Source organism: Penaeus monodon, chromosome 12, assembly GCF_015228065.2.
Source record: "Penaeus monodon isolate SGIC_2016 chromosome 12, NSTDA_Pmon_1, whole genome shotgun sequence".
NCBI classification, from domain to species: Eukaryota; Metazoa; Arthropoda; class Malacostraca; order Decapoda; family Penaeidae; genus Penaeus; species Penaeus monodon.
In genome coordinates, this window is record NC_051397.1 from 794,487 (window position 1) to 812,662 (window position 18,176).

The window sequence follows — 18,176 nt, forward strand, 5'->3', positions numbered from 1 at the left end:
GTTAGGTAGTGATGACTTTTGAACACAAGGAGGACAAGAGGACACAGAAAAAAAGGTAAAAGTAAAGCGGTAATGAAAGAAATAAAAAATTTCAGTTTCCCAAACAGAACTATTGAAATGTAAAAGTCTGACATAATGTGGTGCCTACCAAAAATATGCATCAATTTAAAAAGTTACACAATACTTTTAATATAGCAGATGGGATCAACTGAGCTTAGCTCTTCTCCTGTATTGAAACAACTAGGTAACTATGTAAGAACACATACAACACACACAAAAAAAATAACTGAACAAATGAGTTTACTTAGCAGTTGGCTGACTTTCTCAGTTCAACTAGTACCAACAGCTGCATTATGCTTGTATTTCATCAGCTGAATTTCTAAGTGGCTTTTTTAAACTCCACAGTACATAGGTACAGAACATTGTTCATTTACATCTCAGTTCTCTTGATTTTTTAATGCTATTTGTAGGCTTTGGAATAGATTGCATTCAGTGACTGTAACTTCTTTGACTTGTGATAGTTTAAACATGAGCTTTTCTTAAGTAAATTGAGTTTTTATATTTTTTCTTTCTTTCTTAACTGTATTTTGACCTGCACTGTCAGCTTTAGTTGTATGATTCTTGAATTTTTTGTTGTTGCCCTTGATATGATTTACCATAATAATAATAATAATAATAATAATAATAATAATAATAATAATAATAATTACAAACTATCATTACAGAACCACAGGTGTCCCAGCTTCTACAGTACTCTTTTGTGAAGCTTACTCTACACCATCTTTCTACCTTTGAAGAGATCAGGATTTCCTGTCTGGATTCTATTGGGGCTTTTTTACAAACTGCATCACAACACATAATAACAAACAATATGACATGTCAGATTGGATTACAAAATAGATGGCTGCAGTTCAAGTTATGATACTATTTGTTTACAATTTTACAAGTAGTTGGCAAACAGAAATGCGCACGATTACTTGTGCGAGACTTGAGATTTAGTAGGTTTTGCACTCAAGCTAAGATATGCAGTGAAAATTGTATTGACCACATTTGGCTGAACATAAGAGGTGCAATAAAAACACATTCAAAAAGGTTATAAATATATAATTTTCCATGCTAGAAAAAGTGTTTCATGGGTTAGAAACTATATAATATATATATTTTTTTGTTTCTTCATTCCTGGCTTATTAAATTCATAAAAGCGCATCCAGTCAATAATATATCACATTCCACAGTTGAGAAAAAGATCAGTCCCAGTTACCATAAACAAAAAAATAGAACCATTAATAATAATAATAATAATAAAAGGTGTCTGAACATGAAGGGTCTAGACATAAAAATGTGTCTTCCTATTCATGTTAATATTGTGCTTAGGTATGCGAAAAGAAAGTGTTAAGTTAGTATCTTGTCTGTGACAGTTGTGATGAAGGTGCAGAAATGGCGTTCCTCAAAACCCTCTGGTTCTTCTTTGTCGCAGTCAGCTGCACTCTCCTCCAAGTCTGCCAGAGGAGACAGAAATATAAATATTTAAAAATGCCGAGACACAAGAAAAAAGGAAAAAGCAGACTATCCATGCAAATCCTCATCTTGTTATCTTTCCAGATATAAACCCTGAAAGAAAAAAGGTTCTTGTAACTTCTGCCTTATATTTTGACATAAATACTTTAATACGCTACTATATTATAATCTGATATTCTCCTTTTTACTGATTTAATTGTAGCTTTTCTGTATAATTCACAGCCACCAATAAACTTGATTTGAAATCACCCTAATATGAAGCTGAAAATGTACAGAAAACAACTGATTTTCCACAACAAACAAATAATCTAACTCAATTTGAAAAACACCAAAGGAGGAGACAACCAACCATTAGACACGTTCGGCAGCTGGATGAGAGGACGGTGTGAAACGTGACAAACCAGCGTCTTCTCCAAAGTGCTGTGGGTGCTATGCAGGACTAGCTCCCACATACTGGGCTTCAGGCTGAGTAGGTACAAGAAGGAAAGTTTCAGTTCTTTATCTTATATCACATTGGAAGATACAAATAATAATGATAACTAAACTTTGCTTTCCTGGTATTTTTATTATATGTTAAGCACATTTATCTACATTTTCTTAAGTTTGTTAGAGAGAGATGACTTGAATCAAAGCATAAAGCAAGTCATATATTATCATTTGTGCAATCTGTCACAAATTATCTATAATTTATTTTCTCTTCTCATGTTTTTCTAATAAAACTGCCTCTTTTTACCACATAGGATCTAACCTTTACCTAATATATTAGCTAAGGTCTTGGCCCGTCCCTGTGAGCTGATTTAGCTACCCCGTGCTTCCTATCCTCCTGATTACAGTGTTAGTATGGCAAATTTAATGTCAATAAAACTTATCCTCTGTTTCAACTGCTTCCTCCCTAGAAAAATAAGGCAACGAGTCACAAAGCATACCTATTGAGCAGCTGATGGACAGTGAAGGTGGAGAGTTTGAAGCTAAATGAGTAAGGTGATGAAAGGCCTTCTTTCAGCTGATTCAGAGTCTGTAATTGACAAAATACCATAGAATGAGAAAGGAAAATAACATTACAAAATAAATACATACGCAACAAATATAATATAATGATATGCATCTAACATAATTATCGTAAAAATTTGGTGATTATTTTATAAAGACATAGATAAAGTATATATGTATATGTTCCAAATATATCCTTGAGTGGGAGGAAGAGGAGTAAGAACAATACCACCAGCAACAGCAATAATTATAAATGTCATCATAAAACCAAACCCCATTAACAGATCCCCCTACCATGCAGACACACTATTCACCTGCGCTGTAAACTGCACAAGGGCTGAGGATGGAAGGTTGAGGTAGGTGTGCAGGAGCACGACAACCTGCAGGGCCACATGGAGCTTCTCTAGCTGCATCACTGCATCCTCCATGCAGTCAGTGTAGCCCACAAACCATGACAGCTGCTCTCCTGTGGCCAGATCACCCACTGTGGAATAAACAGAGGATTTTGGTGGATATGCTTAGGATAGCAGAGACCATGTTGTAGCACTTGTAAAACTTTTGCTGATGATTGTTCATAGTAAATGTTAACCCATTGCCGACAGGTGGCATGTACGCACATGCCATGGCATGGCGGGACCATCTGCCGGGGGCACATACGCACATGCAATAGAGTATGTATAGACATGCCAAGAGGTTTTTTTTTTGTTACAATCACGGCAAAAGATTATTTTTCTGCCAGAGAAAGTGTGATTAAGTCGGTTTTAACACTTTCTCATTTTTACCATGCAACAAACAAAAAAAAATGCAACAAACCAACGATTTCAACTCCATGATGCCGCACACTGCTTATTTTATTCGGACTATAGACCGAATAATGATCAACTATGGAGTCTATATAACAACAAAAATACCCTTCAGTCTCGATTTATCAGGAAGTTTGGCAAGTAGAGACTTTAAAAAATAATGAAAACTAAAAATACAACATATCTTCGTAGTATTACAAAGAAACGGCATGGGATGCTGGTATTTGGCATGAGTGGTCGCGCATGCTAGGGCGACGATATAAGCCCCCGGCAGCGAGGCCCCGGCCTCTATGAATGCTACCCGTCAGATATGGGTTAATAGAAAAGTATGTGATAATGAATAATTTCACAAAGCAAGATGTGCATTTGATATTTTGATAGTTATAGCTTTCTCATACAATTCTGTACATTATTATCAAAAGCCAATTCCATTTGTTGGTCATTACTTTTTCCAAAATTCCTGGAGATAAATACTTTTCATTCATGATTATTTATGCTTATTTGGAATAACCATTACTCTGATTTCCAAGAGATGATATATTTATCAGTGTAAAACTCTCACCTCCATGAACGTAAAACCCATCCCCTATTTCTCGTTTTGTTAATAGAAAAAATATACTTAGCTCATGAAAGAAATCAAAATAATAATAAAAGCTGCCACAACTCCACCTTGAAATATGTTGATGTAGTCCTTCTTGATCTTCTCAATGCCCATCTCAATAAGCATGTTCAGAGGCATTAGACCTGTCAGCTCAGGCAAGTCTGCCTGGCCCCTCATCAGACTGCGCACCAAGTTTCCAACCTACAGTAGGGTAACCCGTTATTATCATCTCTATTGACATTATGGTTATCATCATTATGTGTGCTTTCACATCAAACTATGGATTATATTTCCTAATACCTCTCATTACTATTACCCATGATACAAAGAAATATGTGATACAGTCAGAAAAAAATGTAATGACAACAGCAAAGCCTACCTGTGTGTTGTTCCGCACGTGAATCTGTGGCCTCACTTGACCCATTACAACTGCCTTGAAGATCAACTCAAGACTCTCCTTGAGTTCCTGGTAAGATTCACACTCTGCAGGAGGAGGCATTCATCTTCAAACACTATATACAGTATGGAAGGAATTCAATGAATCTAAGATACTGAATATTAAGAACTACAGATGAACTCAAACCAGGAAAATTTTTAAATCTTTTGTGAAATGTGTCTGGACAGATGGCTCTGCTAGTGCTTAGCCACAAAGAAGTCAATTAGCAGCCCTTGTGACCTTACTGGATTTCACCTTTCCTTGTTATGAATAGTGATGGTGTTATTTTTATGATAGACATCATAATTACTATAATGTTACTGACATTAGTAACAGCAATATAAGATAACATAAAAAAAATTTGAAAATCAAGGAAAAGGGTAAGACGGGCAGTATTTGTAATTGGTGACTTGGTATAAGTGTAGCAACTATATGTACAAAAAATAAAGAAAATATACAGTGGGCATGGCATGTACGTACATGCCATACCCATTGGTTTTGGGCTAATACCTGCAAAATATGGAACGCATTTTTTCATGTGATTTGATTATTCCTACCAACAAAGTTATACATGTACATAAAAAGTCAAAAGTCAAGTCTGATATTTAAATTAACCAATAAGGTAACTGGCAACTCTCTAACCAAATTGCTTAAGGCCTGTCTACACAGGTGGGCAAGATCGGAATGCACATCTACAGGCAACAGTACAGGAGACATCACAGGCCTGGAAACAATGAGGAAACTACTTGTTTACCAAGTAGTCTGTCTGCCTGTAACATTATCTCTATTCCTGCCCACCCACATACCCACCAATAATGCCCAACTGTGTGGACAGGCCTTTCGTGGCAAGGGCAATACTGTCTTGGCAACCAGCCATTTTTTCCTATTTTCTCAAAAACTATTAATCATTTCATAAATGTGATTAGTTTTGAATAACTATCAAAATTCTGATTCTACCAGTATACAGTGTTGGACAATGTAATTCTTTTTTTATTCACAAATATTCATACTGTACATATACATGTATGCAGAGAAATATTTAAAAACAAATAAAAAATACACCACTGCCTATCCTGGAAGTTTCCAAGTGGTGTGCCTGAATACAAAAACTTACAAGTTTGCAAATGCATGACAGGGTAGAGAAAACACAAAATCTACATTAAGTAATTACAAGAAAAAGTAACCTTTACAAACACTAATCTATAAACAAATCATAATTCATAACCATCACATAAATACAGAAACGAACAACTTTCAAAGGAAGAGGACCAGATAAAAGTAAAAAAAGTAAAGAGCAGAAAAAAGAAGAACAGGAAGAAAAAGATAAAAGACACTCATTAGAACCATCAACTTTCAGCTCCACCCATGGAAAAAAAAGAGGAGGAAGACAAAGAAAAAAAGAACAAGCAATGGAAAGAAAAGTAGGGTCACAATAACTGAAAACAGAAACACTAACAAAAAGAGCGACAACAAGTAACTCCTTACTCATGAGCACCGTCCACAGGAGGTCAATGAAGTCCATGTTTTGCCTGCGACTGAAGAACTTCTCCTCCACCTTCTTGTCGCAGTCAGCTTCCTCCTCCTTCTTCTGGCGCTGGCCTGAAAGCAGAATAACACACAACCATAGTCCACGCTTTCTCTCTCTTTCTTGGGAAGTAAACGTAATGTTTGGTCTGTGCAAAGTGACTCTTTTGGGTTAAAGAACATCGTCTTCGGTGACTTACCAAGAGAGCAGAAAAAAAAAGCAGATAAAAATGAATTAAGGCCTCAGATTCGTTACTTGAAATTCCCAAGTTCATCATCATCATCATCAGTTACAAATATACTGATATTTGGATACATATAATAATATTTAATTCACTACTAACATGTTATTTGTGGTCTTTGTGTTAATACTGTTACATCTACACTCTAATATCTCAATATCCATCAAGCTCTAGTACATTTTTCTTACAATAAACCAGAAACCAAACTTTTACAAGCCTATCACTCAAGTTCCTATGTGGACATATATCGAAAACAACAGATGAGAGTGACTGAAAAACAAATATTTTTTTTTTATATGAATAATAATTTAATATTTACTAAATTATATTAATGAATAAAAAGCATGACAAACAGACACATAAAATATAACAAAGTAATCAATAAATTTCTTATCATAAAAATAAAGGAAAAACAAAATATAAACCTTTCCACACACCTTTCTCCCTAACACTAGCAAAGACATCTTCAATCTGCTCGGCCACCGTCTTGTCTCCTTCCCTGACGAACCAGGCCACCTCTCCTGTGCTCAGGCCGGCCACAAACCCCTGCAGTACACTCAGCTCTTGGTGCATCTGGTGGGCAGCGCTGCGCTGGTCGCTGGGCACAATCACTACATTCTGGTGGGGTTTTTATATTTGGGATTACTTTTTCGGGGTCAAAAAGTTATTCTTTTAACGTAATGTTATCAAAGTCTACGATCAATAAAATAAAAAGAAATCAGAAAACACAAAGCAACCATAATTGACTCTCACAGCCTGAGTCGATGCATTGGGAGCTGGAGGAGTCAGAAGGGTGAGAGGCCTCTTCCAGGCGCAAGTCAATTTGATGCTCGAACGCTCGCTGTCTTCCCCCGAGAGGATGTCATACGCAGCTGTGACTGTGCTCTCCACCTGGGGTTAGAGGTGGAGGGTGTAACGAACATCATGACTAGCTGGAGGATGTGTAAATATTAGCTATACTTAACTGGAGGTTGTGCAAATAATATTATGCTTGGCTGGAGGTTGTGTGAATAATTTCAAGCTTAGCTGGAGATTGAGATTGTGTATACATGATGAATAATGGGGAAACATAATGTAGAAAATAGAGGCCTTGTATGATTATGGAGTTTGATCTTTTTATTTTTGCTCTTCTTGATACCTTCCATGAAAAGGACCCCAAGCTCATAACATTTTCCTGCTTATCACTTTTGGTCAGAAAGCACATTGACCATGCTATCTTTCCTAGTTCTCTGTCAGAAGCATCAAAGAATTATATTTTGTTTTCTTTGTGACTCTCCATTTTAATAATGGCTATCATCATTATCATCATCATTAATTTTAGGAGACCTAATCAATGTAACTATTATCATAATCATCATCACTACAGTAATACTGGTCTAGATTGAAATAATTTGTACTTCTTTTTCTCTCTAACACTCTATAACATACCATCTTGGTGGGGAAGGTGGAGGTGTGGTGGATCTTGAGGTGGTCAAGGGAAGGCAGCTCCTCACACCCCACGTAGGGGCCAGCCGAGGTCACGAGGGTTCGGGAAACCAGCTCACCTACTCTGTGTAGTCCAATGAAGAACGTGCCCTGAGGGTTTGAGAATGGAGGATTTATAGGCAAGTATTGGAAATAAAGAGGATATATTTGGGTAGGGATGAAAATGGAGGGGAATGTACGGGCAAATACAAACACATGAAGCGAAGGTTCATTTGGACAAAAGTAAGGAGGAAGAAAAAGACAAAGCAACAGCATGACAGGACAAGACAAACTCAAAAGAGAGAGAGAAAAAAAGAGCTGAAGCAAACAAGCAGCAAAAATACAGCATCAAAAAACAAACAGGAACTTGCCTGTGGATCCTTCCCATCGCACACCACCCAGAGAGGAGTGCAGTCGTCACTCTCAACTGAAATTTTACACAAAGCCAAGTTGACCCTCGAAGCAACAAGTCTGGAAGCAGTAAATATGCAAAAAGAAGTCATTTGGTGGGATTTGTAACCATTATTTAAGAAGCATTAATTTTTTTTTTTTAAATATGAAGCAAATATACTAGTCTGTTTGTCTAATTTATTTGTTCAAACCATAAACCATTAACCATGACTAGTCTGTTTGATAACATTATCTGAATGAATTCATAGTGAATCATTTTAAAATACACCAAATTTGACAAGGAAACGATTTAGGAATACTGAGATTGAAAGATTTGGAACACACTGTGTATGACTGCCTTCAAAACTGGAAAAGCTTTATAGAGACAAGATTTTTGCCATTCAACTTCCAGCCTTTGCATTTCTCTGATACAAGATTTCCCAACTCTATCATGTACTGAATTCATTCCAGTGAAAAATATTATGAACTGCAATACACTATCAAAATCTACCTTTCCACAGTCACCTACTTATGCAGATTAACACATCAAAAGGAACAGCTGTCATAGTAATTTTTTTTTTCATCAAAATAACTAGCAAGAATGTTTTTTTTAAATACCGTACTGTCAATAAACCACACAAAGTGCAAACAAATCAAGCTCTGTTTGAGTGGTATGTATCACCTTTCTTTATAACAAATAAATTAGATAAAGGTTATAGTTGCCATACAAATACATCATGTATATATATATAGACTTATGCATATAAACATACAAATACATGTATATATACAAATTAACAATAGAATAAATGGAAAAGCTTCAAATAACATATAAATATAAAAACATAGATAGAGACTGCAAAACCAGCAATAAGAGCACTAACAATAAATTTCAAATAAAAACCCAAATATCCTCACCCAAACTTATTACAAGAGATGGGTGTGTACGAAAGCTCCCCCTTCGACCTCTTCTTGCCTGGTGCAAGGCTAACAGTGAAGGGGGAGAAGTCTGAAGTGTCGTCATCCACCATGAAGGGGCATCTCAGAGGTGAACCAGTCACGTCCAAATCTACAAAGATTTTAGGTCATTAACTGTTCTTACACATAGATGGCTCCACAAGAGTTTAGTTACCAAGGAGTCAATTAATACTCCCACCTATCTCACATGTTTACTCTTTTCCCTGATTTTCTAAAAGGTTCTTTATTGCCATTAGTACTGCTAATAGCATCACAATAATCATAAAAACAATATTAATAACAGTATCAATATCAACAGCATTAGAAAAAAGATCCCTAAAAATTACAGGAATGGTAAAAACAAACGAGGTCACATAGACCTACTTACTGAATCCTTAGTGACTGAGCGCGTGTGGAGCCATGAATGTGAACACAGATTTCACCAAACAAAGCTACAGTGGTTAGTATGTGTATCCAGCAACAATGGGTTAAATACCTAGCAAACTTATGTGATGTTCAAATGAATACTGGAAACACTTTGAAAGATAAAATAGTAATTACACAGAAAAGAAGCCTTAATACTGGCCCCAATACCTGTAGGGGTATGTATGACCTATAACATGGAAATTATGGGATAAACTAGCTGCAATAAATTATGTTATCATGCAAATAATGACTTGCACGTAACTTTTAGAGAGCTCCACCTCCCGTAACTCTCCTTAGACAGGCTATACTGAGGCCGAATGAGGGTTGGAAATTACAGTACCATGTCATCAAGTGAAGGTCATAGCATCTTGCTCCAGAACAGATAAGCAACCTTCTACTACATATCTTCTCACAAAATGATCCTTAGAATGGTTCTCTATTTGGCAATACACTGTCAGGAAGGTCTACAAGCCTAAAATTGCAGGTTGGTGCAAGTGTGATGGCCTGCCAGGGTGCTGACAGGTATGGAAGTCACAACAACTGTCTGCTTCATATAAATTATTGCAAATACCATCTCTATAGCTGGTTTTCTCAGACTAAACCTACCATACCTAGACAGTGAACAACTATTGCATGTTCCTGGTGCCAAATTTGTTAGCTGCAGCAAAATATTGCATATTTATAGGATTATTAGCAAATTAGAATACAAATTGAAGTTCACATACCATCACCTGAAGATTTTTCTTTGGTGGGTGTACAGATAACTTTGCTCTGGCACTTGTTATTAAGCATTCCAGGGTCATCAACGCTCATTAGACGACGAATGTGCTGCAGGACAAGACCAAAAGATGTGACATTAACACATAAGATTCTAATATGTCTACGGGAGAGGGGAAGAAGAAGAAAGGGAGATTTCTCTTACTATAGCCAAGTTTTATTCCATGCAATTATCATTATTAGGTGAACTTATTACTAAGGTGAACATATTCATCACAAAGACAGACAAAAAATTGCATATTTTTTTCTTCTCCTCCAAAAGTGTATCAGAATGGAAAAACTGAGTGTGTTGAGAAAGGAAGGCTTTTATACAGATGAGACCATCTAAAACACGCAAGTAATAACATAGAAGGACTTTAGCAATCAGTCAAAGAAAAGGCAGCAGGTAGTTAGGATCTTAAAAAGATACCTTTCTTTAAAAACTCAATCTTATGTTAACCCTAAGCTGAGTTTAATTTATTAATTGCTTTTACACATAGATGGCTCCACCTTGTACTAGGTTACCAATGAGCCAAGTATGAGTACTACTTGTCTCACCTGTTTACCCTCTTCCATGATTTTCGGAAATATTTTATATTTTCTTATGCTGCCTCTACTAATATCTATAACATTATTGTAATTAAAATCTATAACATTATTGTAATTATAATGTCTATAATAAAAATAACATCATCGATACTGATAGCATTAGTAAAAAAAAGAAAAACGTTTTTTCCCCAAATTCAAGGAAAGGTGCAATCAGGTAAGGTCAAAAGGTCTACTAATTGACTCCTTTGTGGGTAAGCACTAGCAGAGCCATCTATATGGAGAGACATTTCACAAAAAAAATTAAAACGAGCACAGCATTTCCTGGTGACCTTGGGTTAAGACCGGGACTGCATCTTTATCCTTCCCTTACAGCTTAATCTGTGCAGTTGTGGGTTATTTTGTTTCCTATCTAAAGGGGGATTATTTATTTCTCAGTAACTTTCTACATTTCTAGACTAGATAATCACATAAAGGAATTGAAGTGGACAAGAAAACATCATAAATTACTTTAGCATTATTTTGAGGTCATTAAACTGGAAAATAATTTTCAAACTTGGATTATCTCTGAGAAAGACGTAAAGTACCTCAGAACAAGCAAAAAACAAAATACAAATCAGCAAGCACCACAGCATTACCTCAGTGAACTTCTGTACGAGGATGATCTCTGGCTTTTGCTTGTTGGCCAAAAGGAGGATCTCTGGACAAGCTTCGCGCGAGAGGATCAGGTGCTCCCCTTCCACCACCACAGACTCTGCAGTCTTAGTGTTGCTCAGGAGGAGCCTGTGGACAAAATAATTCTCTAAATATCCTATCTAAAACATATATAGATTATGTTTATAATTACCTTTTTCATGTATGTCTGTACATATTGATTATTTTCAGGTAAGAATATTAAAATACATATGAAATTATAAAAAGTATTATAAAGATAAAAATAATATGAAATCTGGACACTGCAAAGTAGTAAATTGGTAATTGATTAGAATATCTTTGCATGACTGATCACAGTGAAAGTGGTATTGATGGATTCCTCTAACCCCCTGCCGCCTATGTATGTAGGAGATTTGCCACATAATCCCCCTAAACTCCTACATTCTTGGCCCATATTGCAGGAGAAGGCCAAGTTTGCATTGAAATTGCTGGGTAAAATATGAATAATATACACAAAATACATCACTATAATATTAGATAGTGAATAAGTTACAACACTGTCTAAGACAACGTGCCCCTAAGACGCCCTCTTGGGGCACTGCCGCCACGCAATCCCCGCCCTGGAAGACAAAGAATCATCCACATATTCAGAGCAGGATAGAGTGCACAACCAGAATGCAGAGTTGCACAGCCCCCTACACTTGACTATATATCCGACCATTTCTCTGCATTTTACTCATATTAATCCCAATTTCCATGGTGCCTTCTCCCCTCCGCGATTGGCCAGAGCACGAGGGGATTCTTGGCATAATTTTCACAGATCTGTGTAGTAGTGAGGAGAGGAATCCAACAATACCACTTTCATCATGAGCAGTCATGTGAGTCTTCTGAATATTTACTGTAAAATTAATAAGCAAAAAAAAAATTCCTGAGAAAGTAGAAGCCACAATAACTAATATCATTAGTACCTTCAAAATCATAACTGTATACAAACACACTGGGATTAACCCATAATTGACGGGTAGCATTTATAGTGGCCCGGATCGCGCTGGGGCTTATAATCTCGCCCGAGCATGCGCGACCACTCATGCCAAACCAGCACCATGCCGTTCTTCGTAATCTACGAAGATATGTTGTATTTTCAGTTTTCTTATTTTTTACAGTCTCTACTTGCCAAATTCCTGATATCGGACTGAGTTTTTGTGCTATAACTCCATAGTTGATCATATCGGTCTTGTCCAAGAAAGCAGTGTGTGCATCATGGAGTTGAAATTGTCTTTGTGCATTTTTTTGTGTTGTTGCATGGTAAAATGAACAAGTGTAAACCGACTTATCAACTTTCACTGCGAAAAAATAATCTTTCCGTGATTTAAACAAAAAAAAAATCTGGCAATGTTCATGCATACCTATGGCATGTGCGTACGTGCCCCCGGCAGATGGTCCCGCCATGCCATGGCATGTGCGTACATGCCACCCGTCGGCAATGGGTTAAGAGGAATATACCTGTATACCCCCACATACGTAAAATAAATAAAGTTTTTATTTAAATAAACCCAGTATTATTTTTTTTTTCTTTTCAGTATATTTATTTGCAATTGGCCTGTTACCTAATGAAAAAAACTCTACTATACCTATATATACTATACAATAACTCAATAACTAATAAAAAAAATCTCTGGAATGTAAAATTGTACAATAATTAATGAACCACACGAATACCAGTAACTGAAACCCACTTGCAAAGGGAAGAATACATACATACATACACACACACACACATACATCAATAAATAAAATAAATACCATGACAAAAAAATTACCGCAATAATAACCACAACGAAGACACACCCTCGTCCATTTCTACCTCCTAAAATAACCCTAAGTCCACACTCATTACCCTACCTTTCTAAGACTCCAGTAATCTCACTCGCTCTCACTTCAGGCAAGTCCTTCATGATGAGCAATTAAGGGGTAAATAAGCCGAAAAAAGGGAAAGGTTGATGAGTAAAAGTCTCGCTGTTTCTTGTCTTCCCGCGAGAATGTTTACATCAAGGGAAAGGACAACGAGCTTAAATGTATATATTCAAATATATGTGTATATATATATTTTGTAATGTTGATATATCTATTCATTTATATATCCTTTTATTGTTTCCTATTTATTTAAAAATCCAGTAGTAGATTGGATGTATATAAATAATTATTTTAAGGTTTCAATTTCAAGGAATGGATGCGGCTCTGTCTATGTATCTAAATTATACTAATATTGCGGGATAATTATATAGAATATTCTATCAATGCATATTTTTGTATATATATATATATTTTTTTACGTATAATACGATGAAGTATTGACGATATGACTTTTGTTCACACAAATAACGAGCCTATTATTTCTATAACCCCCCCCCCCCCAAATATGAGATGCGTTTGAAATTAGCGTTATTTTAAAATTTCTTTTTGTCCTTTTATATCTTCATTAAATGGGCCATACACCATTTAATGTTAAAAAGAAAATCGTGGCTTAAAAAACAATATTGAAATATTGATTATAGTGATAATGACAATAATCTTTAACAAATTAACTATCATGATACTGGTGATTATGGTAATGACAATGATATGGATGGATATAAGAAAGATGATAAGAATAATGATAATAATAACAATGATGATGATAAGCATAATAGTGACACTACTACTACTAATAGTAATAATAATAACAATAATGAAAATCATAATAATGATGATGATAAAAATGATAATAATAAAAATGATAATAATAACAATCATAGTCATAATTATATTAATGATAATGACACTCATGATGATGACAATAACGATAATAATAATAATGATAATGATAACAATAATAATGACAATAAAACTCTTCACAAAAAAATAAGGATAAAGACAGGTATAATAATATTGATGATAATAATAATGATATTGATAACAATAATAATAATATTAAAAATAAGGATAATGACATTTATAATAATATTGATGATAATGATGATGATGATAATAGTGATAATAGCACTTATGATGATAGCCATAATAATGATGGTAATAATAATGATAATAATAATGATAATGAAAATAATAGTATTACTACTACTACTACTACTTATAGTAATAACGATAATAATAATTATGATAATACTAATACTACTAATAGTAATGATAAGAATGATAATAATGATAATAATAATAATATCAGTAATAACAATAATAATGATGATGACAACAATAACAGTAATATTGATAATAGTAAAAGTCATGTTAATAATAATGGTATAAAATTATATAAAAAGTCTTAGATATTTATTTAGGTATTTCTACACAGTGACAGGAACCGCGGTTGCAAGGCAGGCGTGCAGGCCCCGTGGGCGGAGGTGCGCGCCCGTGGTGCCGGTCGTGACAGGAACAAATAAGTGTTGTGTTGTTCATCACTAGTGCGTTTGTTGCTATTGTGGAGACGTGGCTAAACCGTCTATCTCGGGTGACGGCGGTATATGTCCCTTATAGCCCAGGATTGAGGTCTCTTGGCTAAACAGTACAGCCGTATTTAGTCCGTTAAAATGAAAAAAAAAAAAGATTGCAGAGAAGCCATACTATCTACACTGCCGTGATTAGTCACATTTAAGGCTTATCGTCAGCGGAAGACAAGACTAGAGAGATTCTTGCATGAAATAAAGGCTTAGATATTAATTCCGATCTATGATCTTAATTTATTCAATTTCCAGAGAATACTTATATACAATGGACTGAGGACTTACAAGTAATATGACAAAATAACTGTGCAAACAAATATTTGTTAGTTAAACATAAAAAGATAATATATTTTATAAAGTACACATAGTGAACCAGAATTTCGTGACTAGGCGATTTACAGGGGAAACCATGATATAACTAAATTTCAGTGGAAACTACGATATTACTACATAAGTTTCTCTGAATGAAAACAAAAGCAACAAAAGCATTAATAACAATAATGGTGTTGATGATAATAGAGTTAGTATAAAGGTTATGATAAAGATAGTAGCAATGATAATGATAATAATGATAATAATAATAATAATAATAATAATAATAATAATAATAACAATAATTATAATAGCAATAATTACAACAGTAACGACAAAAGCAATGATAATCAAAATAATGACGATGTTGATGATAATAATAACAATAACAATAATAATGATACTACTACTACTACTAATGATAATGATGATAATAATAATTATAATAATAACAGTCGTGATGACAATGATGACAATAATAATAATAGTAATGATAATAATAGTATTAATGATGATGATGATGATGATACTACTACTACTACTACTACTACTACTACTAATAATAATAATAATAATAATGATGAATGATAATGATAATAATAATAATGACAATGACAATAATAAGATAATAACAATAATAATAATAATAATGACAATAATAATGGTGATAATAATAATTATTATAATGATAATGATAATAGCAATAATAATAATAATAATAACAATAATGATAATAATGAATGATGATAATAATAATGATAGTAATAAGGACAATAATAATAATAACAGTATTAGTATGGATGGGTGCTTCATGCTCAGGGTGATGTGAAGCGATAGTGTGGTAGCCTAGATAGTGTTAAGTGCTTGCATTCCTTCTCGCTTACAGCTGCCACCGCTGGCTAGCCTAGTGCGAAAAAGGGAGCAGCTCTGCATCAGCCTTCCCTGCCAGTTCACAGCCTCTCCGTCATTGAGACTTCTGCAGTGCCTCTACGTGGCCACCCATGGAAAATGGGCACCTTGCGGTCCCAGGCGTGTGAACATGCCCTGGCTCCATACCAGCTCCTGCCTCTCAGCCACCCTGGGGTTAATGGGTGGCTCAGGGGAGATGGGCCTTGCCAGCCCCCCTCCCCTCAGATGACTCAATGGCAGCTTTATGAATAAATGGATGTGCTGGGGGGAGGGGTTCTGTCCCTCCCACCCAGCAAGTGAGGCGGGCTGTGGATCCCATTGGGAGGGCAAATGTTGGGACGCAGGATGGGAACGAGAGTTACTCGTCCTGCCTGTGCCCTGGCAGGCGCCAACCCAGCATGAGGCCTATGGGGCAAAGCCCAAGGGAACCCCACAGGCAGATGTTGGGGCCCACAGCTTGCCTACCCCCTTTATTTGGGGCAGCGGAGGCAGGGGTGGCAGAGGTGGCATCCACCCAGAGCGACCGCTCCAAGCTTAACCTTAGGTGAGCTATCCAGGTAGGTGTTGGAACATCTGGTCCTTGCAGCAGGATGGTTACGGTTACCTCTGCTATGCAGGTGTCAACACCTGCATGGACTGGATAATGGGCAGAGCTACTACCCAAAAATCAGTGTGTAGCAATACTGGGCAATATCGAGGTCTTGACTTTGCTGATGATGTTGCTACCCTATCTGAGTGTGTGGAGTCACTGGTGGCGGCTCTTGATGCACTTAGCAATGAGGTGAAGCCCTTGGGCCAAGACCAAGATTCAGGACTTTGGGGAACCCTTTCAGTAGATCTATGCTTGCGATGAGGAAGCTTTGCTTACCTTGATAGCGTAGCTCATATCTCTGGGCTGTCAGACCAAAAAGTCAGTAAAAGGATTGGTCTAGCAGCAGGAGCCATGAACTTGATCAACAAGAGCACTTGGAGATGTCGGTACCTATACAGAAGGACCAAGCTACGTGTCTTCAAGGCCTTGATACTGCCAGTTTTGCTCTATGGAAGCAAAACCTGGACGCTATCTAGTGCCTTGGAGTCTCATCTTGATGCCTTTTGTAACAAGTCTCTTTGCAGGGTACAATTGGTATGTGTCCAACCGGTGGCTACACCGTGAGGTACTGGCATGGGACCTGTTGCTTGCATAATCCGGGATCGCCAACTCAGGCTATACGAGGACCTAGTTCGTTTCCCTGTGGATGACCCTGCCATCAAGTTGTCTCTCTGCGGGGTAATCCCAGGTGGAGGAGACCCATGGGACAACCTAGGAGGTCATGGCTTGGGCAGCTCGACGAGACCTGTCGCGAGGAAATAGAGATGGGATGAGGGCCTGCTGAGACTCGCTATAGGGACCCTCGTAGTGAATGAATGGAGGATTCGGCATACGCTCAGTCGGCGTTAGCCCTTGTGAGGATGTCTTAGTAAAATAATATAATAATAACGATAATACATATAAAATCACATGAAAAATAAAATGATAACAATAATATGATAATAATTTATTCGACACTCTAGGATGTGCTCTTTGCGATGTCGTCATAAATATGTGTATGTACAAACACACACACACACAAACATATATTTATATAAATATATATATATATATATATATATATATATATATATATATATATATATATATATATATATGTATGTATGTATGTATGTATGTACGTGTATGTGTGTGTGTGTGTATATATATATATATATATATATATATATATATATATATATATATATATATATATATATATTTCTACATATAAAAATTTGGATTACATAGGCGAATATTATAAGTAATGTATTATGTCTGCATGATACACAATACATTAGTTCATAATATCCGCCTCTTCGGCCCAAAAGTTTCCGAAAAGGAAGAGTCAGGAGAAAGAGAAAGAAGTAGAAGAAAAAAAAAAAGAAGAAAGTAGGATGAAGCGAAAGGACGGAGTAGAAGAAAAAGGAAGAAGAGAAATAGATGAAAAGAAGGAAAGAAGTAGGAAAGGGAGAAAGAAAGAAAAGATAAACAAATTTTAAGAATAGAATCGAAGAAAAGGAAAACAAGAAGAGGAAAAATAAAAATAAAAGGGAAAATAAAGTAGAACCAAATGAAAA

The 18,176-nt window shown here is 35.9% G+C and overlaps 1 protein-coding gene across 1 annotated transcript; it reads right to left on the minus strand.

Moving 5' to 3' along the window:
• Nucleotides 1-1,087: 1,087 nt before the first annotated feature.
• LOC119579190 (protein zwilch homolog) lies at nt 1,088-13,354 on the minus strand. Its single transcript, XM_037926886.1, has 15 exons — nt 13,210-13,354; nt 11,292-11,436; nt 10,077-10,179; nt 8,887-9,037; nt 7,950-8,049; nt 7,543-7,689; nt 6,868-7,005; nt 6,552-6,732; nt 5,834-5,947; nt 4,292-4,395; nt 3,981-4,113; nt 2,823-2,992; nt 2,445-2,533; nt 1,868-1,983; nt 1,088-1,499 (listed from the first exon to the last, which is right to left on the minus strand). Exons 1-15 carry the CDS (start codon nt 13,260-13,262, stop codon nt 1,393-1,395), a joined length of 1,851 nt encoding a protein of 616 aa, XP_037782814.1. The 5' UTR covers nt 13,263-13,354; the 3' UTR covers nt 1,088-1,392.
• Nucleotides 13,355-18,176: the final 4,822 nt, after the last annotated feature.